The sequence below is a fragment of the Ailuropoda melanoleuca genome, chromosome 15 (assembly GCF_002007445.2).
Source record: "Ailuropoda melanoleuca isolate Jingjing chromosome 15, ASM200744v2, whole genome shotgun sequence".
In the NCBI taxonomy this organism is placed as follows: Eukaryota; Metazoa; Chordata; class Mammalia; order Carnivora; family Ursidae; genus Ailuropoda; species Ailuropoda melanoleuca.
The window spans coordinates 77837275-77860408 of NC_048232.1; the positions used below are offsets into that span (position 1 = coordinate 77837275).

Genomic DNA, 23134 nt, shown 5'->3' on the forward strand with positions numbered 1-23134 from the left:
AGCCCAGTACGCAGCAGGTGCCTACATACATCTTCACACTCAGCTCTCTGAGGAACTCTGGATGAAGGTAGTGCTGTTCCCATTTGTGCAGGAGAAACAGGCGTAGACAAGGTGAGAGGCATGCTTGTGGTTCCACAGCTGCTGTGTGGCAGACAGAGTTCAAACCCCGAGCTTTCTGTCTGCACAGCCTGATGTCCCTTCCATCCTGACTCGCCTGCTGTCCTCACGCTCTGGTGCACGCTCCTCTGATGGGCCATGACAATGTACACGGCACAGGAGACACCTCCCAAATCCCTCTTGCCCTGTGGTTTCCCTGTCCTGTGTCTTCCCAAATGACAAAAATGCTCTCACAAATCCCCAGAACACACTTACTGACCTTTTAACACCTAGCTCCAGGATCACTCCCCAGTGAAGCCCTTTGCTGACCTGTGGCCCATGCACGGCCCACTGAGGGGAGCGCAGTGTTCTCATTGCACTGGCACCACGTTTGGTCTTCTGAATTTCTATGCCAACCCCATGCCCTGGAAAATCATATTCCCCTGTTCCCCCATGGCTGGTACCGTGCTCTGCACAGAGGAAGAACCACACCATGCTGCTGACCATGCTGACAGAAGAGTGAGGGTGCAGACATGCTGTCTCCACATGTGGGTGAGAACCCTGTTACCCCTGACAGATGGGGAAACCAAGGCAGCAGGAGATCAAATGCCCTACAGAAACGCGGGTACGTCCCTCACTTGTAAAACAAGGTTAAAAGCGGAGGCAGGAGGCCGTGTATATGTATGTAGTTATTCTAGTCTACACAGCAACTCTGCAGGGAAGCAGGAGGCCGTGTATTTGTATGTAGTTAAAAGCACAGCCTCTGAGCCAGACAAACTGGGTCTGCGACCTAGGCTAAGTTTTCTAACACCCTGCACTTGACCTATAGCAGGATGACAAGGATAGGACCTACCTGAGGGGATGTTGCAAAAAGTAACGCAGGTGCTGGGAACAGCACACAGAGCCAATGCTCATAGCACAAACTTCCATCGTCCCGCAGAAAGGACGGACAGAAGAATGGTCTCAACACCGGAAGGAGCCCAGAGACTTCACCCGGGAACTGAATGAGTGAACCAGCTGAGAAAATATGCAACTCAAGGGTCTCTGATAACTACCTGTCACGGAAGCATCTGGAAAGCAGTGCAGAGATTGTCTGGGGCAGAGGAGTGGACCAAAGGGAAAAAGCAGACTCCTTTCGGCTCAGAGAGCCACCTGGGCAGGACTCTCTACTAAGAGAGAGGTGGTGAGGGGGAAACAAAGATTTCATAAATACGTACTCTCTGAGATCTTTACTCATCCGCCCCTTCATGCCACTCACCTCGGAGTGTTTATCCAAAACATGGAATTAAGCCGTGGGTGAGATGCTGCTACCCCGGACCTGTCTCACTCGCTGCCACCTCAGCACCGGCTCCCACGAGCAGCACNCGAGGGAGCCACGCGCTGCATGCTGGGAAGCAAAAATCACAGGCATGGTTTCCGGGTGGGGGAAAGCACAGACTAGTTAGCTTTACTGCTCAGAACAGGCTGACCCTCATCTGTCCCTGAAGTATGGATCCAACCATCCACAAGGCAGAGGCAACTGGCAGATAAGCCCAACGGACAGCAAAGAAAACCCAGAGCTTGAAAAGAAAGGTTAACACAACTGGACACTTCACCACCTTCGAAGTTTTGCTCTAGTATACTTTCCGGGTACACATGAAGAGTTTTGCATACAAGGGGGAACGATCAGCTTTTCCCCGCGGAGAATGAAGCAGGAAGAAAGGAACTCACACAGAACAGAGAAACATCTACAATCATGTCCGTTTAAGAGATGAATGGAAGGGATCTTAGCAGGATCTGGGCAAACACCGACTTCCCCAGGCTAAGCCTCAGCTCTACCACGCGCTAGCTCTGGAACCCTGAGCAACTTCCTGAACTTTCCTGGGCCTCCATTTCCTCATCTGTGAAATGGGAAGGTCAGGACTTATACCTTACTTGTTCTGAGGGACAGAGGAGTTATTTCAAGAACCTATATCCTCGATAAGTAAAGGGCTGGAATTTCTATTTCAGGCACTTCAACACTTGAGCAACTCCTGTGTTCCAGGTGCCGTGCCAAACACTGAGGATACGGAGATGACGACAGAAGAGCGAGGGTGCAGAAATTAGGGTGAATACTAGTGACAAAAGCAATGTATCTNAGAAACCAAGGCAGCAGGAGATCAAATGCCCTACAGAAACGCGGGTATGTCCCTCACTTGTAAAACAAGGTTAAAAGCTGAGGCAGGAGGCCGTGTATATGTATGTAGTTATTCTAGTCTACACAGCAACTCTGCAGGGAAGCAGGAGGCCNCCCTCACTTGTAAAACAAGGTTAAAAGCGGAGGCAGGAGGCCGTGTATATGTATGTAGTTATTCTAGTCTACACAGCAACTCTGCAGGGAAGCAGGAGGCCGTGTATTTGTATGTAGTTAAAAGCACAGCCTCTGAGCCAGACAAACTGGGTCTGCGACCTAGGCTAAGTTTTCTAACACCCTGCACTTGACCTATAGCAGGATGACAAGGATAGGACCTACCTGAGGGGATGTTGCAAAAAGTAACGCAGGTGCTGGGAACAGCACACAGAGCCAATGCTCATAGCACAAACTTCCATCGTCCCGCAGAAAGGACGGACAGAAGAATGGTCTCAACACCGGAAGGAGCCCAGAGACTTCACCCGGGAACTGAATGAGTGAACCAGCTGAGAAAATATGCAACTCAAGGGTCTCTGATAACTACCTGTCACGGAAGCATCTGGAAAGCAGTGCAGAGATTGTCTGGGGCAGAGGAGTGGACCAAAGGGAAAAAGCAGACTCCTTTCGGCTCAGAGAGCCACCTGGGCAGGACTCTCTACTAAGAGAGAGGTGGTGAGGGGGAAACAAAGATTTCATAAATACGTACTCTCTGAGATCTTTACTCATCCGCCCCTTCATGCCACTCACCTCGGAGTGTTTATCCAAAACATGGAATTAAGCCGTGGGTGAGATGCTGCTACCCCGGACCTGTCTCACTCGCTGCCACCTCAGCACCGGCTCCCACGAGCAGCACGGAGGAGCACCTACGTTCATTTCTGGACAGATTTGAACAGTTTCGGAGCCTGACATGCGCCCCGCCCCAATCCCCCTCGAGGGAGCCACGCGCTGCATGCTGGGAAGCAAAAATCACAGGCATGGTTTCCGGGTGGGGGAAAGCACAGACTAGTTAGCTTTACTGCTCAGAACAGGCTGACCCTCATCTGTCCCTGAAGTATGGATCCAACCATCCACAAGGCAGAGGCAACTGGCAGATAAGCCCAACGGACAGCAAAGAAAACCCAGAGCTTGAAAAGAAAGGTTAACACAACTGGACACTTCACCACCTTCGAAGTTTTGCTCTAGTATACTTTCCGGGTACACATGAAGAGTTTTGCATACAAGGGGGAACGATCAGCTTTTCCCCGCGGAGAATGAAGCAGGAAGAAAGGAACTCACACAGAACAGAGAAACATCTACAATCATGTCCGTTTAAGAGATGAATGGAAGGGATCTTAGCAGGATCTGGGCGAACACCGACTTCCCCAGGCTAAGCCTCAGCTCTACCACGCGCTAGCTCTGGAACCCTGAGCAACTTCCTGAACTTTCCTGGGCCTCCATTTCCTCATCTGTGAAATGGGAAGGTCAGGACTTATACCTTACTTGTTCTGAGTGACAGAGGAGTTATTTCAAGAACCTATATCCTCGATAAGTAAAGGGCTGGAATTTCTATTTCAGGCACTTCAACACTTGAGCAACTCCTGTGTTCCAGGTGCCGTGCCAAACACTGAGGATACGGAGATGACGACAGAAGAGCGAGGGTGCAGAAATTAGGGTGAATACTAGTGACAAAAGCAATGTATCTGGCACTCGTCACGTGCCAGGCACTCTTCTGAGCAATGCACACCATTATTCTAGTCTACACAGCAACTCTGCAAAAGAGGGAAGTTACGTAAGGGAGGTGGAATCCAATTGCCTGCAGGTAAGCTCTCCCTCAGAACCCGGTGGGAGGATGGAGATTTCACTGTCGGGGACAAAGCATAAGCTGGGACGCTACAGAGAACAATCTGCAGGCACTCAACCCATGCTGTCATCACCAACCCGATCATTATCGAANCGTGTATTTGTATGTAGTTAAAAGCACAGCCTCTGAGCCAGACAAACTGGGTCTGCGACCTAGGCTAAGTTTTCTAACACCCTGCACTTGACCTATAGCAGGATGACAAGGATAGGACCTACCTGAGGGGATGTTGCAAAAAGTAACGCAGGTGCTGGGAACAGCACACAGAGCCAATGCTCATAGCACAAACTTCCATCGTCCCGCAGAAAGGACGGACAGAAGAATGGTCTCAACACCGGAAGGAGCCCAGAGACTTCACCCGGGAACTGAATGAGTGAACCAGCTGAGAAAATATGCAACTCAAGGGTCTCTGATAACTACCTGTCACGGAAGCATCTGGAAAGCAGTGCAGAGATTGTCTGGGGCAGAGGAGTGGACCAAAGGGAAAAAGCAGACTCCTTTCGGCTCAGAGAGCCACCTGGGCAGGACTCTCTACTAAGAGAGAGGTGGTGAGGGGGAAACAAAGATTTCATAAATACGTACTCTCTGAGATCTTTACTCATCCGCCCCTTCATGCCACTCACCTCGGAGTGTTTATCCAAAACATGGAATTAAGCCGTGGGTGAGATGCTGCTACCCCGGACCTGTCTCACTCGCTGCCACCTCAGCACCGGCTCCCACGAGCAGCACGGAGGAGCACCTACGTTCATTTCTGGACAGATTTGAACAGTTTCGGAGCCTGACATGCGCCCCGCCCCAATCCCCCTCGAGGGAGCCACGCGCTGCATGCTGGGAAGCAAAAATCACAGGCATGGTTTCCGGGTGGGGGAAAGCACAGACTAGTTAGCTTTACTGCTCAGAACAGGCTGACCCTCATCTGTCCCTGAAGTATGGATCCAACCATCCACAAGGCAGAGGCAACTGGCAGATAAGCCCAACGGACAGCAAAGAAAACCCAGAGCTTGAAAAGAAAGGTTAACACAACTGGACACTTCACCACCTTCGAAGTTTTGCTCTAGTATACTTTCCGGGTACACATGAAGAGTTTTGCATACAAGGGGGAACGATCAGCTTTTCCCCGCGGAGAATGAAGCAGGAAGAAAGGAACTCACACAGAACAGAGAAACATCTACAATCATGTCCGTTTAAGAGATGAATGGAAGGGATCTTAGCAGGATCTGGGCGAACACCGACTTCCCCAGGCTAAGCCTCAGCTCTACCACGCGCTAGCTCTGGAACCCTGAGCAACTTCCTGAACTTTCCTGGGCCTCCATTTCCTCATCTGTGAAATGGGAAGGTCAGGACTTATACCTTACTTGTTCTGAGTGACAGAGGAGTTATTTCAAGAACCTATATCCTCGATAAGTAAAGGGCTGGAATTTCTATTTCAGGCACTTCAACACTTGAGCAACTCCTGTGTTCCAGGTGCCGTGCCAAACACTGAGGATACGGAGATGACGACAGAAGAGCGAGGGTGCAGAAATTAGGGTGAATACTAGTGACAAAAGCAATGTATCTGGCACTCGTCACGTGCCAGGCACTCTTCTGAGCAATGCACACCATTATTCTAGTCTACACAGCAACTCTGCAAAAGAGGGAAGTTACGTAAGGGAGGTGGAATCCAATTGCCTGCAGGTAAGCTCTCCCTCAGAACCCGGTGGGAGGATGGAGATTTCACTGTCGGGGACAAAGCATAAGCTGGGACGCTACAGAGAACAATCTGCAGGCACTCAACCCATGCTGTCATCACCAACCCGATCATTATCGAATCCAAGTCCTGGAGCCCACGGAGCCAAAGAGGGGAGCTGAGATCAGCCACCCAGACAAAGAGAACTTAGAAGAGAAGGATCTAGAATCTTGCCAAACTTGCCAGAAGACAAGGCTCCCCAGGGCACTTGTTGAAAACACAGGCACCTTGGCTGCAGAACCCAATTTAGCCTATCTAAGCCGGAGCTTTGGGACAGGGTGGGCCAGGAGACTCCAAGTTCAATAACGGCCCCAGGTGATTCTGATCACCTGGCAAATCTGGAACCAGAGAGCCTTCCAGGCAGGACGAGGAAACACTCGCTCAGTTTCCTCTGAGGTTAGTGGCCAAAGGGGGGGTCCCAAGGAATAAGCTTCCTGAGGAGATGAGGACAATGAAGGAATCAGGGTACAGAGCTCTAAGGCCCACTCCCCCCGGCCTGCGTGGAGACCCCGCCTGCATCTCCTGAGTTGGCCCAGCACACTCCCTCTCCAGCCCACCCGATTTCCCCTCGCCCTTCCACAAGGTGCCAGCCACCCTCCATTTCCCACTGTTCCTTCTGCCTGAAATGTTGTTCCTCCCCTCTGCCTGGCTCTGCTTAAACGTCCCCCATTGGAGAGGCTCATCCAACTGCCCTATTAAAACAGCACAACAGCACCTTCCCCTCCCCCGTCACCTTCACCATTGTCTCACTGTGTTTTATTTTTCTTTGTTGCATTTACCCCCACCCAGCAGAGCAGGAAGCTATCCGTGAATCATTTCTCCCCCTCCACCGGGAAGGGAGCTCCAGGAGACAANAGCCCACGGAGCCAAAGAGGGGAGCTGAGATCAGCCACCCAGACAAAGAAGAGAACTTACACAGAAAAGAGAAGGATCTAGAATCTTGCCAAACTTGCCAGAAGACAAGGCTCCCCGGGGCACTTGTTGAAAACACAGGCACCTCGGCTGCAGAACCCAATTTAGCCTATCTAAGCCGGAGCTTTGGGACAGGGTGGGCCAGGAGACTCCAAGTTCAACAACGGCCCCAGGTGATTCTGATCACCTGGCAAATCTGGAACCAGAGAGCCTTCCAGGCAGGACGAGGAAACATTCGCTCAGTTTCCTCTGAGGTTAGTGGCCAAAGGGGGGGTCCCAAGGAATAAGCTTCCTGAGGAGATGAGGACAATGAAGGAATCAGGGTACAGAGCTCTAAGGCCCACTCCCCCCGGCCTGCGTGGAGGCCCCGCCTGCCTCTCCTGAGTTGGCCCAGCACACTCCCTCTCCAGCCCACCCGATTTCCCCTCGCCCTTCCACAAGGCGCCAGCCACCCTCCACTTCCCACTGTTCCTTCTGCCTGAAATGTTGTTCCTCCCCTCTGCCTGGCTCTGCTTAAACGTCCCCCATTGGAGAGGCTCATCCAACTGCCCTATTAAAACAGCACAACAGCACCTTCCCCTCCCCCGTCACCTTCACCATTGTCTCACTGTGTTTTATTTTTCTTTGTTGCATTTACCCCCACCCAGCAGAGCAGGAAGCTATCCGTGAATCATTTCTCCCCCTCCACCGGGAAGGGAGCTCCAGGAGACAAAAGGACAGGCTCTCGGATGGAAAGCCCTATCACCAGTGTCCCAGACCAGTGCCTGGCTGTGTGTGCTGAATGAATGTTCTTGTAGGCCCCACCAATGGCTCTGNGAGAGGCTCATCCAACCGCTATTAAAACAGCACAACAGCACCTTCCCCTCCCCCGTCACCTTCACCATTGTCTCACTGTGTTTTATTTTTCTTTGTTGCATTTACCCCCACCCAGCAGAGCAGGAAGCTATCCGTGAATCATTTCTCCCCCTCCACCGGGAAGGGAGCTCCAGGAGACAAAAGGACAGGCTCTCGGATGGAAAGCCCTATCACCAGTGTCCCAGACCAGTGCCTGGCTGTGTGTGCTGAATGAATGTTCTTGTAGGCCCCACCAATGGCTCTGAAGCCCAGGGGCCTCATCTCTGAGAACACCACCTTTCCTAACGGAGTTGTGGGAGGATTAAACGTACATGAGAAAGCTTCTGTTCGGCAGAACCATGCTACCTGATCGTCACTGCTGGCTACTGGTGCCCTGGCGAGGCTTCCTGCCTCGGACCTCACCGCCAGCTTCAACACCCCGCACCTGCTCCAGCAGCAGAATTCACTGGGAGGCAGGAGACGGGACACGGAGTGCCCTCTGCTGGAGCAAAAATGGCAAATACCCATTATCAAAGGGGCCAACCCTGCAAAGAGAAGGATTCTGATGATGCCAGGCTCCCTAACAGCACAATCTTAAACATTCAACTCCAGTGAGCCCATAATTTTTTTTTTTAAGGCTTCAGAGAGCACAGTCAGCATGTAAAAACATGGCTGAACACAAAAGGACTCTGTGAATCAACTCTGTATTAGGCACGATGAACTCCTTTTCACCTGCACAAAAGCCCTGTTAAAGAGGGAGCAGCACCTCAATTCTAGAGGCGGCAATTTGGGCTCAGAGAGGTTAAGTTCCTCAGCTGGGGACACACAGCATTTAAGGGGAGGTTTGGGAATGAGAGGTGGTGTGCTGACTCAGCTCCAGCCCCGGAAGACAAATCTTGTTACGGAGGGGATTCAATGTGGTGCCAGAAGATGGTCCTCTTCAAATGTTCCCCTCACAGGCCATCCACGTGAAAGAGCTTCCTTTCTCCAAACACGGTCCCTGGGACCACAAGCAGCTGCATCTATGACCACAGGCACACATCTCGGTTTCCCCACCTCCTCCCCCTGCTTTCCAACACCTACAGGGACAACTGCGGCTGGACAGAAATGCAGGTGGATATAAAAATGAACAAATGTGACCTTCATCTTTGGTCTTTACTGGAAGGGGTACGAAGAGGTAAGAAAGAGTGAGTCACACGGTGATACAGACGGTCTGAGGGACGGTTCCAACTGCACCGGCAGCCGAGGCTGCGAGCTTAAGTGTGGCCAGTTCTCTAGACTCCAGGAGCCTCCGTGGGCCTTGTTTAGACCAGGTGGAGGATCTTTTGCCCCTCCCCCAGGATGGCGTTCCAACACTCCAGGAAAACAGCAGAGGAAGAAAACAGACATGTCCTGAACAGCCGTCACTCTGTAACCGGGACTTTGTTCAGCCTTCCCAACAAACACAGGAGCTACAATCACGCTTCCCTTTCCTTGGCGGGAGGAACCGACCGGCAATGGTGCGAAGTACCAGGTCTACTGTCAATCAGATTTAAATAGCGCTGCTCGTCCCTTGGGGACACGTTCACACTGCACCCCACCCCCCCGCCCTCAAGTGTTTTTCAAAGGTTTTATCTGCTTCGGTTGTCAGGCTGCTGAGAAATCCTAAAATTCCCTCCTGTTCTTAATTGTAGAAGTCAGTGGCGGAGGCAAAATGCAAACGACACTGAAAGACTAATCATATTCTCCGCTTATACTGGCTTATAATAACCCTGCCAGCCACAGAATACGGCCTGCCTTCTCGACCAAGATGGGGTTTTGTCTTGTCCCAGTCTGGAACCTGAGCATCCAGACTTTAAGATCTCCTCTGCTAGTCGCTTTCGTATTTGCAAGTCATCGAGAATGAGCAGCGCGCAGGGCCTGAACCTGAGTTCGAACGCCAGCTCCCCAAGTTACCAGCTGGCTGACCCTGGCCAAGGAGCCCAACCCCCTGAGCCTCAGCTTCCTCATCTGTCAAACGGAAGAAGTATGAAGCTGGAGGGAGACCTGAGAGAAATGCAGGTCACATCCCCAGCCCGGCACACGGCACAGAGAAAGCCAGAAGTCCAAATGCAAAGTCTAACTGAGCCAGCCAAGGTCAACGAGTGACATAAGGATCTACCAGGGGCTCGCTCTTCTCGGTCTGGCTCTGCATAAAACAGCCACAGAGCAACACGGGGATCAACCACGAAGGCGGACTGTGACACACTAGAGCATTCAAGCACTGTGCAAAGGAACCGCTAGGACTCCGCTCCGGCCGACAGCCACCAGGATCAAAGGAGGGTCTGGGTTGCTAGACCTTTCCATGTTGTTAAGGAAAGCCAGAAATCACGATTTTTATGTGCAATCTCCCAAGTGTTAATGGTCAATAATCAAGCCAAAAATGGTAAAAGCAATGCACCAGCCAAGCACAACACAATTGCGGGCCAGATGCAGCCAGTTTGTCTAACCAAGAGCTAGCAACTGCTATCCCTTCTACTGTGGTTATAGTTTAAATGGTATATAGCTTTTCCATGTTTTCACGTCCCTTGCAATAAAAATTGTCTTTTCCAGGCACAAGGGTTTTAGGACGACGCTGGTCAGTTGACAAATGCAGATGGAAACTTTTATCCAACGTGGTTTGGTATCCATACTAAGAAATAATATCACTTTCGTATTAATTGGAATTTGTCATTGCCTGAGTTCTGGTAGGAACACTGATCTAGTCTCAAAGTGATGAACACACGCTTTCAGAACTAGGGCTTTATGAGCAAATTCAGATCTTGCATCAGTGCTGTGATCAGACTCTCACCGGGGGCATGTGTATCCAAATGGTAAGGTGGATGACGAGGGGGAAAAAGGAACTGTGGTTCAAGAGAAGTGTTAAGCATATATCCCAAAGACATATTCCGTGCTTAAAAAGTATTTGAATTTCAAAGTTAAACAATGACATAGATTCGTAAATCCCAAAGGTTAATAAAATTCTTATCTGAAAAGAACACAAACCGCACAAAAATTTCTAATTCAGTTAACTATCAGGAGTTGCATAGTTAAGTAAAATAACACATGCAGAAAAGTGAATTACAAATGAAAAATTTGACAAAGTGAGCCCACCTGCAGAATCACAGGTTAAAACGTTAATTACCAGTGTCCCAAAGCCTTCCTTTGGCCCTGGCCCCAGGCTCTACCCCAGATCAACGTTTGTCTGGTTTTGTATCTATACAATGGGAATCCACCAGTACCTATACTCTTGTGTTTTTTGGGGTTTTTTTGCTCAGTGCTATCCGTGAGGATACTCATTTTCACTGCTCTGTAGTACTTCACTATACAAATATGCCACTATTTATGTGTGTATTGTACTTTGGATGTACATTTCAGTATTTCCCTTTTTGGCACTACTAAAAACAATGCTGATGTGAACATTCTTGTACATGTCTTTTGTGCAAAGATACATACATTCTCTCTGGTATACGGCTAGGAACAGAATTAATGGTTCCCTGGGTATGTTCAGGTTTAGGTGATAATACCAAATCGCATTCCAAAAGGATTATACAGGTCTCTTTGAATGAGATGCCCCCTTCTTTGGTTAAATTGCCATTGAAATTTAAAAAATCACTTTAAGACGAGCACCCCCAAAGAGCAGAAATTCCTGTCCTTCTCAGAAAACCTTAACCGGTCATTATTATGAAACATCTATTATAGGCAAAATACAATGGTTTAGAATTTTTTGGAACACACACATCCGAATTCAATGCCTTTTTCATGACCATTCTAGAACCCAAAACTCCTAGAGCAGGGTAAGATAACCACATAAGAGAAGAGATGGTACTACACCCCTTTGTCTTGTCTCTAACGAATAACACGATGGAGGGGAGGTGGAGAATAGGACCGGGCAACGTGGGGGGGGCAAACAATGACCCCCCCCCAGAAAGGACCCTGTCCGAATCCCCACAACCCATCAGTCTGTTACCTTCCGTGGCAGAAGGAACAAGCCATGACGGCTTGTAGGATGGAATGATTATCCTGGACTATCCAGGTGGGCTCAATGGACTCCCAAGCGTCCTTTTCAGATGACAGGACAGTCAGAGGAGGAGAGGTGATGATTCCAGCAGTAGAGCTCAGAGTCAGTGAGAGGACTCTGAAGGAGCTCCACTTCTGCCCTTGAGAAAGACCAGGAGACGGATCCCCGCCGGGGCCTCCAGAAGGAACCAGCCCTGCCAACACTTGGCTTCAGCCTAATGAGACTTGACCGTGGATTTCTGACCTCCAGAACCATAAGACAGTAAGTCCGTGGTCCTTTCAACACTGAACGTGTGGGACTTGGTTACCGCAGCCACAGGAAAGGAACACAGGGTGGCTGATGAGCAGACACCAGGCTTCCTTACCCCCGGGGCAAGGCTCTAGCCATGAGCTCCTCCGGGAGGTGCTGTCGATGGACGCCACATCGTGGGGACCTTTGCTCCCACCAGCAGGACCACCGATGAGGCCATAAGACCAAAAGCTGGTGCAAAAGTAAAGGTCGCCTTAACAACCACCCCACAGCTGAATACAACTGTGACACATTTCAACTACCTTCAGAGTCTAAGAGCTAAAGGAGACGCTTTCAGGCCCGAGGTAGGAAGCAGAGAAGTGAGCAGCCCCCTGCACCTGCGGCTTGGTCTCCACTCGCCGCTGCCTCACTCACGCCCTCTTTGTAGGCTCCCGCTGGAGCTCGCTAACAGCTAGTAGGCATCGGCCAGGAAAGCCCTCCATGTCTGACGTATTAAACACAACTCATACAATACAGTTTCCATTTCATTTTGCATCCGGAACCCTGTGTTCTTGGACCCCGTAATACCCTCATTAAGGGATCTGTTTGGGCCATTGGCAGGAAGGCAGGACGGCTTGGCTGCCATCACAGCTGCCACAGGGCCCAGTCCCAGGGGATACTGAAACCTTGAGCAAATCATTCACTAGCACCCTGCACACTGAACTCACCAGCCTCCTGGCAGAGTCTCTGGGCCAAGGGAAGCGGACGGGAGGGTGGGGAATCAATCATTCACGTTTGGACAAGCTCTGCTTGGATAAAAGACTCCTCCCTCCCCCCCACCCCGCCACCTGTCCTATTCCACGGTTCATGTGCCCTGTGATTCCCCACAGTGATAAAGCAAAGAAAACATTTAACTTACAACTCCTTGGTTCTCAGTGCAACTCTTCAAAAACAGTCCAATGTCAGGACCCCATTTCTTTCTGTTGAAATTTATTAAGACGACTCTCAAACCATTCACTTCAGGAGGAATTTGCCGCAATAAGGATGGCCTGAACAGTGAACGAAAACGTGGGTGTGGGCTGAAATCAGTCCAGAAATTAATATCCCATGCCTGTTCGTGACACGGGTTTTAAATGTTCAGGACTTTGCATCCTCGGAAGAACATCCGCTTTCAAATCACACCCACACCCTCGCTGGCCTGCTTCCCTGACCACAGAAAGCTTCTGGAACAAGCTTCTCCACGGAGCTGGTTATAAACTCTCGGGGGGGCAGCACGTGTGAACAATCTTCTGAATGGCGGAAAAGCACGCTTTTTCCACATGCGGGGGATTCAGTAACAGCTGAACACCATCTTCCTGAGGGCCAGGAGAGAAGGAGCTCCACCCTTCGAACAAAACTCACATACCCATGAGGAAAGGGGACTCTGGGAGAAAGTAATCGGCACGACCTAAACTCAAACGGAGGTGTGTTTAAGCAGAATTTCCTCAAGTTCCAGACTTAACATCACATACGTAAGGAAAGTGAGGCTCTTGGAGCCATTTTCCGTGGTCGCAAAATCACAGATGCTCAGAGCCCCAGAAGAGCCCTTGGCTACCAGTGGCTTCTGAGTCCCTCCATATCCAGACTCCCCTCCAGTCAACATTCACACTGACGACCCACTAAGAGGGACGCCCAGACTCTGAAAATGTAAAGATGAGTAAAACAGTCCCGTCTCACAAAACTCAAAAGCCACGTGGCTAGAAAGATCCCAAACAAGCAAACTACCCCTTCTTGATGAGTACTGTCCCAGAAGCTTCCACACAGGATCAGACACTAGGGGAAAATGACACTGAACATGGGTATTGAAGAGGCTGGCTGGGAGGAAGGGTAGTGGAAAAAAAAAGAGACTTGCATACTGGGCAGAAGGAGCCATGAGCTAACATTAAGCAGCAGAAAAACCGAAGTTTTCTCAGAGCGCTCAATGAGGCGTTCACCTGAGTGAAGATGGAAATTATAAGCTGAGGGGAAATGCCTGAGAAAGACCTCGAGCCACGATCAGGAGTCTGGAGGGAATCCAGGAGGCAACGGGGAGAGTCATCAGCCCTCCAAGTCAGAAGAGGGCCTTCTTCGCTCATTCACGCATCCACCAAACGGTTCTCCTGGTTCCTGTAGAGATGGAAGGATGGACAGAAGAGGATCCCGCCCTTCCTTCCTGACGCTGGTACTCACTTGTGAAGACAGGTGATTAGGAAAAAAACAAGAAAAGTAAAGCAGGTGTGAAGAAACCCCCATAGGCGACCTTCAGTTTTATGTCATTTCATGCGGCAGGAGACAAAGGCCCAGAGAGAGCAGTGATCATACCCCCAGTCACCCAGCTACTCTGGCTCAGCTCATTTGGGAGCCTGAGATCCCCCCACCCACCCACCTAGTGCGCTGTCAACAGATCTTGCTGCTGCATGTGATCTAACTCCAAAACTTTACGCTGAGGGCATCTGTATCTCCGGGAGACCCACTGAAATTAAACAGGCTTGAAAAATAGGGCGCCTGGGTGGCGCAGTCGTTAAGCGTCTGCCTTCGGCTCAGGGCGTGATCCCAGTGTTCCAGGATCGAGTCCCACATCGGGCTCTTCCGCTGGAAGCCTGCTTCTTCCTCTCGCACTCCCCCTGCTGTGTTCCCTCTCTCGCTGGCTGTCTCTCTGTCACATAAATAAATAAAATCTTAAAAAAAAAAAAAACAGGCTTGAAAAATAAACTCCCATAAAGTATAAAGAGCATTTCCATGAATGCAGGCCCCGACGCTGTCCCTTATTTATGGCTCCACCTGACTTGAAACAGAAAACTCAAGGGTGTCGATAAATGGATTGCAAAGTTGTTATGTTTAACTACAGAGAAAAGAATGTCTCCACGGGCTCTTTTGGAAATGCACGGATGTCTGCTGGCAACCGGCAGGGACGTACCCTTTGTCTGCCAGTAAAGACTGCCTTTTCTAGAGTCTCCGGATCGCTGGGTCCGGACAGGTCAGGCAGGTCATCCTGTCCACTCGCCCCTGACGCTGAGCTCCCCCCTCCCACCACACTGCACTGCACTTCTGTTTATACACCTCTCACGTTAGGTGTTCACGACCTCTCAGGGCAGCTCATTCCAGCCCTGGACAGAGTGATCGTTTACCATGATGAGCTTGACAGCCGGCTCCCTGCCACGTCCCTCCACAGATTTGGGGGCCATCTCTCTTGCAGGTGACAGCCCCTGGACTGCTTGCGGCAGCTGATCGTGTACACGTGCAGCTTCTGTTTCTCCAAGGTCAACAGCCCCAGTTCCTTCCACTGTTTTGTATGTAACAAGGTTTGAATGGGCACGGTCATTCACCTAGATTCTCCTCACTGTGCTGACTTGTCTCGCCTGTTCTGAGAGGGGGGCATCCAGATCAAATGCTGTGGTCCAGCTATGGACTAACGGATACCCCATAAAAGACATCTATCGCCTTTGTCGTTCCAGCGAGAGTACTTGTTAACGTACTCACATCATCTAGCCCCTGTACAATGCCGTTTGTGATTTGGTCCCAAGGGGAGGACTTATGATTAAGCATCGTGTTGATAAATAGGGCACCTACACCCAGTCTGTGCAGGTCACCTCGGAGTATTATTTCCTCAATCCTCCCCAATTCCTGTCATCTACCTGCCAATCTAATACAATTATTCAAAGTCAAGGATCGTGGTCACTCCATCTGCCAGGGCTGGCCCAGATTTCCAGCTGGTATCAACCTATCACTAAGCACCAGCTGATTATGAATTCTCCATACCACAGATCAACTCCCAGTCTCCTTTTTGGGAAACTCCACCACTTACCTTTGGGGGCCACTCCTCCCCCATTCTGACTTCACATGTTGTAGGGAACTCCTCTCTACCCTATGACCAAAAATAGGACAGGGCACAAGGCTGGCCTCACAGTCTCCCCCAGCTGTAGTGATTAGTCTCTGGACCACAAGAGACCAGGGGCAATCCAATCAAAAGCAATACTGCAAAATTAGGGGGAGAAAGAACTCTTTCTACAAGCCCTGGTGAGGGTAAGTTGTAAGCTAAAGCTTCCTCTGTGTAGATAAAACTGCCCTGAAAGAAACCAAGGCCGAGAAAAGTAGAGCAAAGGGAAGGAAGGAAACATAGCTACAAATATATCATTTGAGCCCCTGGATTCGACCCTTCCTGAAGCCTAATTTTGAACCTACTGGTTTTGTTAGCCCCCAAATTCCCTTGTTGCCAAAATCANATAAAATATATCATTTGAGCCCCTGGATCCGACCCTTCCTGAAGCCTAATTTTGAACCTACTGGTTTTGTTAGCCCCCAAATTCCCTTGTTGCCAAAATCATTTGGGGTTGGATATCCATCAATGAGTACAAGCCAAATTCTGCTCACAGCCACCCAGAAAGGTCATGTGACACCCAACAAACCCCTCGCCAAAGCCTGCTATCTCACCGAAGTCCCAGACTACAACATGGTATTGTAGTTAGAAACCCCAGATCTTGAGTCCAATAACCCAGATCCACCCTGACTGGCTCTGGGGCCTTCGACAATCACTGAAGGACTTCTGCCTCACTGTCCTCTTCTGTTCCTGCTACGTGGGAGTACCACTGAGAAAGAGTCAACGCATGCAAAGTTCTGGCAACCACACCCGGCCCACAGAAATGCGTGAAACACAATCATCCTCGTTATTGTTGTTATTACTATGACATTATTAGTATCACTACCCATCCGGTTGTACCGGCAGAGTCAATGTTCTCCTGTACCAGCCCTGGACTGGCACTGGGCGTGCTCAACCTTTTTTTACAAGGCTCTTCCATTGTCCCCGGCACCATGCTTCCTTTGGTCTCTTCTAGGATCAATAGCAACTCACCTTCCTCCCTCTGAATCTCTTTTCCAAAACTTTTTTTTTTAGTGATTTTTTTTTAAAGATTTTATTTATTTATTTGACAGAGAGAAAGACAGCGAGAGAGGGAACATAAGCAGGGGGAATGGGAGAGGGAGAAGCAGGCTTCCCGCCGAGCAGGGAGCCTGATGCGGGGCTCAATCCCAGGACCCTGGGATCACGACCTGAGCCGAAGGCAGACGCTTAATGACTGAGCCACCCAGGTGCCCCGCTCTTTGCCAAAACTTAATCATCCACTGCCATGGCATAATTTACCCCATTTAGCTGCTCGAAGCTCCTCTACCCCAGGGATGTGTGGGGACAGGGATGTGATGGGGTGTGGCACTGGGCACTTTCCTGCTTTGCAGGCACACAGTGCCACCTCGCTCATGTTCAGCTGAGCAAACCTCAGAAAGTGAAGTGGAACTCCTACTTAAAAGGTCGCCTTGAGCTGTCAACAAAATTATGCATAAAGGAAATGTTTAGAAACACAGTAGTAACACTCTCTCTAAAAATGAAAATCTTTGGAAAAAAGGGGGGTGGGGGGTTGAGCATCCGACTCTTGATTTTGGTTCAGGTCATGGTCTCAGGGTTGTGGGGTTGAGCCCCACGTCAGGCTCCACACTGAGCGTGGAGCCTGCTTGTCTGTCTCCCTCCCCCTATGCCCCTCCTCTCACTCACTCTCTCTCTCAAAATAAGTCAATAAAATCTTTGAAGAAAATGAAAACACAGTAGTGACTTCCTTGAGACAGATTCTCCCTTGAGATTTTTTTCTGGACCTCAATCGTGGGGGTAAATAAAAAGAGAGTGTGCTCCTCGACACTGCCATTCCTTCCCTCCCTGAAGCTCAGAAAATCATCTCCGATATGCGGAACATGGCACTGCCCGTGAAATTGCTGGCAGGAAGAATGACGAGTCCTGTCTTCTCTACTGCTTTCTGCAAAGGGACAGGGATTGGCGTTTGTTTTTATTTGTTTGGGGAAGGCAGCTCTTCTGTTACATGCCTCTCTTCGGCCAGTCAGTGTGACTGATTATCTTTCATACCGGCCGGCCTGACAGCTCCAACAACCGTCTCGCACGGCACCCTGGGCTTGCCTTGCCGTAACAGGCGTGGCACTGCGCCGCGGTCCCATGCTAACCCGCCTGCCTCCTCCACGGCCCCGGGAATGTCCAGATCCGCTCTCGCTGCCTTCCCGGCCCCTGGTTCAGCAGAGATGCTCAGAGAGCAGTGGCGACGGTGACAACCAAACGTTCAGTGTGTGAATCAATGAACAGACCGAAGAATGAATGAAACATCTGGCCAATGAACAGTGAAGTAACCCCTCTGGGGCCCAAACCTCTCGCCCCTGATTGACATGGCAATCGACGTGCAAAGTTGGTATTTGACATGCGTCACCTCCTGCACGCAGGTAGACCTCATACCTGCATTGCTTTTGTTTGCCTTTTGTCCTCCTTGCTATGGACTTTCTCCCGCTACCTGTGTAAACCTAGGCAAGTCTCGGCCCATGCCCACACCCCTGACAATATCCTCCCGTTCCACCCAGTGACAAGTTGGGATCAGATGACCTGGAGGGGCTTCCGAGGACACTGGGACAGCCCGTGTCCTTTTTCTTCCCTCCTCCCCCTCCCTGTGTGGAAGCCGCCTTCTTACCTTCGAAGCTCCCGGCAAACAGGTAAAGCCAGGTGACGGCTGGGATGCAGAGAACAGTCAGCGAGGCAGCCAGGAATTTCCGTCTCCCTCTGCAGATTCCCAGCATCCTCTCAGAAGTGGCAACCCCTAATCCCAGCGCCGCTTCTCTGCCCGGAGCATGGGGTCCTCGGCCTCCCTCATAATACTTTCTGAAACGAAGAGCAAAGAGGAAGCGCTGAGTTCCCAGCACTGTAAAAGGATGCGAATTGCAGAGGAGAGATATCCTGTAGATTCTGAGAGTATTCGGCTCCTCCATGACTTCCTGCTGACCTTCTAGTCCGAGAGACAACGCTGCAGTCTTACAGTCCATCGAAATGGGGACATCTCTTTAAAAAGCAAATACGGGATGTTTTATGAAAACTATGACATCCCTCCCTCCCTCCTTCCCTCTCTCTCTCTTGCACACATACACACACACACACATAAGTATTTTACAGTACAGATTAGTTTGAAGCCTGAACTAACACACTTACTAAAAATGCATTTAGTTAGCACCTTCTTTGTACCCAGCACTAACAGGTGTCATGTTTTCTACACAACAGGAACACGGGTTAGCTTTAAGAAACACAGTCTAACAAGAGAAACCAATATAAAACATCCACGGGAACTCCAAAAATGTGATGACTGAGCTGTGCACGGACCTCTGTGGAAAGATAACAAAGTTGCTGACCAATCTGTGGGCAGTCAAGATGGCAGAACAGTTCATGAATTCAAGACGGGGATAGTTGCGGAAGGCGCTGGGGGCTGTGCAACGGCACACTCAGAGGAGAGGTGACAAGACCGGTCACAACGTCATCTGCAGGGAACTACATCCCCATCACAGCTGATAACCTCAAAACATTCACCAGGGACTGTCTCAATAGCTTTTACCTTTAATACGGAAGAGGATGTCCAGAAAAGCATGGAAATGATTAAAATGTGCAAAAGACGGCGAGGAACACAGATAACCTGCAGCCAGCCTGCAGAGAGCCAATCCTCAGGCCATGCAGAAGACTTGCTGAGACGTGTTCAAAGAAGAGGGAGAAGGTCAATGCACACGGAGTAGAGGCCCAGGATCCTTCACCTGGGGATCTGACCAGCAGGTCATGTGCCTTAAAAAGGAATTTAAAAACCAACACACCAGGCAATCTCATCCCCACCTATCTCCTCACTGTGAGGTCACACTGGCTGCAGGGAGAGTGAGGGGTCCCCATGTTAGGAGTCTCCTACAAGGAGCAGAAGCTACCCCTGCAGGCGGCCATACAAGGCTTCCCATCCCCAAAGGACAGATGTTTGTGAAACTACTGGTTTGGGTGTTCCCATAATATGTCCTTCCCTCTGCCATAACCCTTAAGCCCCATGGGACTATGGTCCAGTTGAACTGTCTGCCTTCCCCACCAGCCTTGGGGTCTCCGGAAGACGGACACCCTGTCCACTCACCTTGCATTCCCTAAACCTGGGCATACTATCTGTCACCGGCAGGCTGGCTGGTAACTGTCTGCTGAACGAATAAACGGGATCAGATTCTAACCAAAGGCGGCCCTCCCAAGCGTCAGGAGTCTGTGTTCAGCAAGTTGTGGCAATAAACACCTAATGGAGCCAATCTCGACTGTCAAAGCCAGGCCTGCTTCTGCACCCACTCTGACATGATCTTCTAAATAGCCCTCCTTTGAAACAGATGAATGACAACAGCGCTGGAGGGTGTCGGCCAGCAAGGAAAACCAAACAAGCAAAATCGCTTTAAACAAAGAATGTTGATTGGAGAAAAGTCCCCTGTGGGAAGCATGGTCAACAGACCTCCACACAATCTCTGTGAGTCACGGAGAATGAGGACTGCCCTGACACTGGCGAATCCCGCAGGAAGAAGGGGGGACAGGACGCTACGCAGTTAGATCTGGATTCAAATCCAGTTCCACGCGCGGCTAGCTGTGACACTGGCAAGCTCCCTGCCGCTGGGTAAGCTTCATTTAGTGCATCTGAAGCAACGCCCTCTCTGTCGGAGAGCATTAAATGGGAGAGCCCTTGAGCAGGTGCCGAGGAAAGGCAGACGGAGCACGAGGCAGGGTGAGCCCCACCTCTTCCTGAGAGCCGAACAAGAGGAGCCGTACTCAGGCTTTTCCAGAAAGCAGATCCCAACAAGTACATACTGGCTGACATGGCCAAATGTGTGATCTCCACCCACAGCACCCTACTCAAATCTCCTTTAGGAAATACCACTACGTTCAAATGGCCCTTTGTGGGTTGTTTGGGTTTTTTGGTTTTCTTCTGTTTTGTTTTTGTTTTTTTGCAGTTCACTTAAACTAATAGTAGCAAAGACAACTAGCAGTAATAACCTATGAGGTAGGAACTAGTTTTCATCCCCATTTAATGGATGAGAAACTGAGGCCTCAAAAGATCAACTGGCCAAAGGTTATACACACCTATGGCAGCGACACCTCAGGCTCTCCTCTCCCTAAGGAACTGATTCTAGCAACCTTTGCCAGGGGTCATTCTCCTTCTGATCTAACCTAAATCCTTCATACTGAATCTTATGATTATTTTCTTCCCAGAGTTAAATATATCACCACTGTTTGCGGTCATTAAAAAAAAAAAAAAGTACAGTAGAATGAAAACTGGAAAGTTATCAGTGCATTTGGACTTCAGGGGAAAGTAGGAATATATATGGAGCTGAACTCCAATGGCATTAATATTTAAAAGCATTTTTTAAAAACTCTTTAAGACACTTATTTTCCTCTTTGCCTCGCTCCATCTGCAAAAGTTAATTTCAACTGGCACAATTTGTCCAAAGTTTTAAAACAGAGTCCAGGGTGGTTTGCATTTTATGGTAACACTGGCATCTGAAATTAAACCCAGCAGGTAAAAAAATATTCCTTCATGGATTTGACTTTTAAATGACACCTCTGGGGGCACCTGGGTGGCGCAGTCGTTAAGCGTCTGCCTTCGGCTCAGAGCGTGATCCCAGCGTTCTGGGATTGAGCCCCACATCAGGCTCCTCTGCTGGGAGCCTGCTTCTTCCTCTCCCACTCCCCCTGCTTGTGTTCCCTCTCTAACTGGCTGTCTCTCTGTCAAATAAATAAATAAAATCTTTTAAAAAAATAAAAATAAAAAAATTAAAAAAATAAAATGACACCTCTGTGCACTAAAAACACATTTTAAAGAAAAATCTTAATTTATATCAGAAGTTACTCTGGAAGTCAATACAGGAATCAACATAAGAAGGAAGGAAGGAAGAAACCAGAGGTAGGCTGGAAGTTACCTCCCACAGGTGCAAATGTTGATGGATTAACTGGGAAAACCAGTCTGGAACCTGCTTTTGCCTGGTCAGAGGGAGACAGACTCCTAGGGCAAAGAGTCACCTCTAAAATGCCCTGCCTCAAACCCAACAGCCAATTCTCCTTGGCCAAGCCGGTCAATTTCTCCTACTAAACACCCACTACTCCATCTGTCTTCTCCCATCCGTCTTAACCAATGAAATTCACATTTATGCAAAACATTGCATGAGCCAGAAAAATTATGGTGATCTATTAAAGCCACAAAAGCAGCATTCACAGCTGAAAAATAAAATGTGATTACAAGTATCCTTTAGTCCAATGTAACACACTGTGTACACATGTACAAATACTTACATAACTATACATTTGAAAAAAGGTATAAAAGTTACAGACTGTCTCTGGGTATAGGATATGGATAATTTAAACATATATGAATATGTATTTTTCCCAAATTTTATACAAAAAAATATGTGTGGCTTTTGTAATTTAAAAATATTTTAAAATTTGAATCACTATGTCTTCTTGTCATAGTGCACGTGATTCAAAACACCTCAGTGTGGACAGTGAAGAATACATGTGTTAGTTTTATTTTACGTGTGAGGTGCAATGACTTGAGATCTGTAGTTTCCTCATTGGGAATACACCCTCCAGGGGTGGCTGGCTACCCTTTGAAAGACTCTAGTCCGAAGCTCACATTCCAAATGCTGATCTGATCAACACTGGAGGTAGCCTTTTTTTTTTTTTTTTAAAGTAGGCTCCACACCCAATGTGGGGCTTGAACTCACAACCCCAAGATCAAGAGTCGCAAGCTCTACCAGCTGAGCCAGCCAGGTGCCCCTGGAGGTTGTCTTTTAATCGGCATCATTAGAAATGAGTTTTCATGGGTGTTCAAGACATATGAGTTGTCTAGAAATATTGCACGTGAAGAGGGAATAAAAATCAAAGTAATCTCCAAAAGAAACAAATAAAAAGTCTAAGGAACCCAATAGCCAAAACCCTTCAGAATCACTTCAGAGCCCAAACTGATCCTATAGGCAGGCAACAGAGATGGGTCACCGATTGTAACTATAAGACTCTCAGTCCCATATCGTCATCTGAGTGTCAAGTGAACCTTTTGAAGCAAGATGCTGTGCCAGTTCCTAGGAGGGCACAGGACTGGCCCTCCCTGAGCTTTTAGTACAGGACCTACAGCAGACGGACCCTCCCTGGATGTTAGCTTTGTTTTATCATTATTTGTACGACAGCACCGCATGCCTTTCCCCAAGCCTCTCACACCCAGCCCGACTATCCCGCCATGCCTTTCTTTCCTCCTGTGCTGGGCCTCCAGAGGAATTTCAAGTCCTTGCCGCTTCTGGGGAACATCTCCCAACAAGTCCAGACCTGGAGGAGCTCCCTCCCTTTGTTCTAAACTCCAAAGGCTGTCAGGAGCACATTCCTGATCGTGTCACTGTCTTCTCATCATTTCCTGGCATTAATTTCCCTTCACTACACTGAAAGCCTTAAGGGCAAAGGAT

At 49.3% G+C, this 23134-nt stretch overlaps 1 protein-coding gene across 2 annotated transcripts in view; it reads right to left on the bottom strand.

Moving 5' to 3' along the window:
- LARGE1 (LARGE xylosyl- and glucuronyltransferase 1) overlaps positions 1 to 23134 on the bottom strand; it is a 521400-nt gene that overhangs the window by 361431 nt on the left and 136835 nt on the right. For both annotated transcript variants that reach the window (XM_034643724.1, XM_034643725.1), the window contains one exon: positions 18331 to 18518. In XM_034643724.1, coding sequence (XP_034499615.1) covers positions 18331 to 18436 — 106 coding nt within the window. In that variant the 5' untranslated portion in view covers positions 18437 to 18518. The remainder of the gene's footprint in view (positions 1 to 18330; positions 18519 to 23134) is intronic.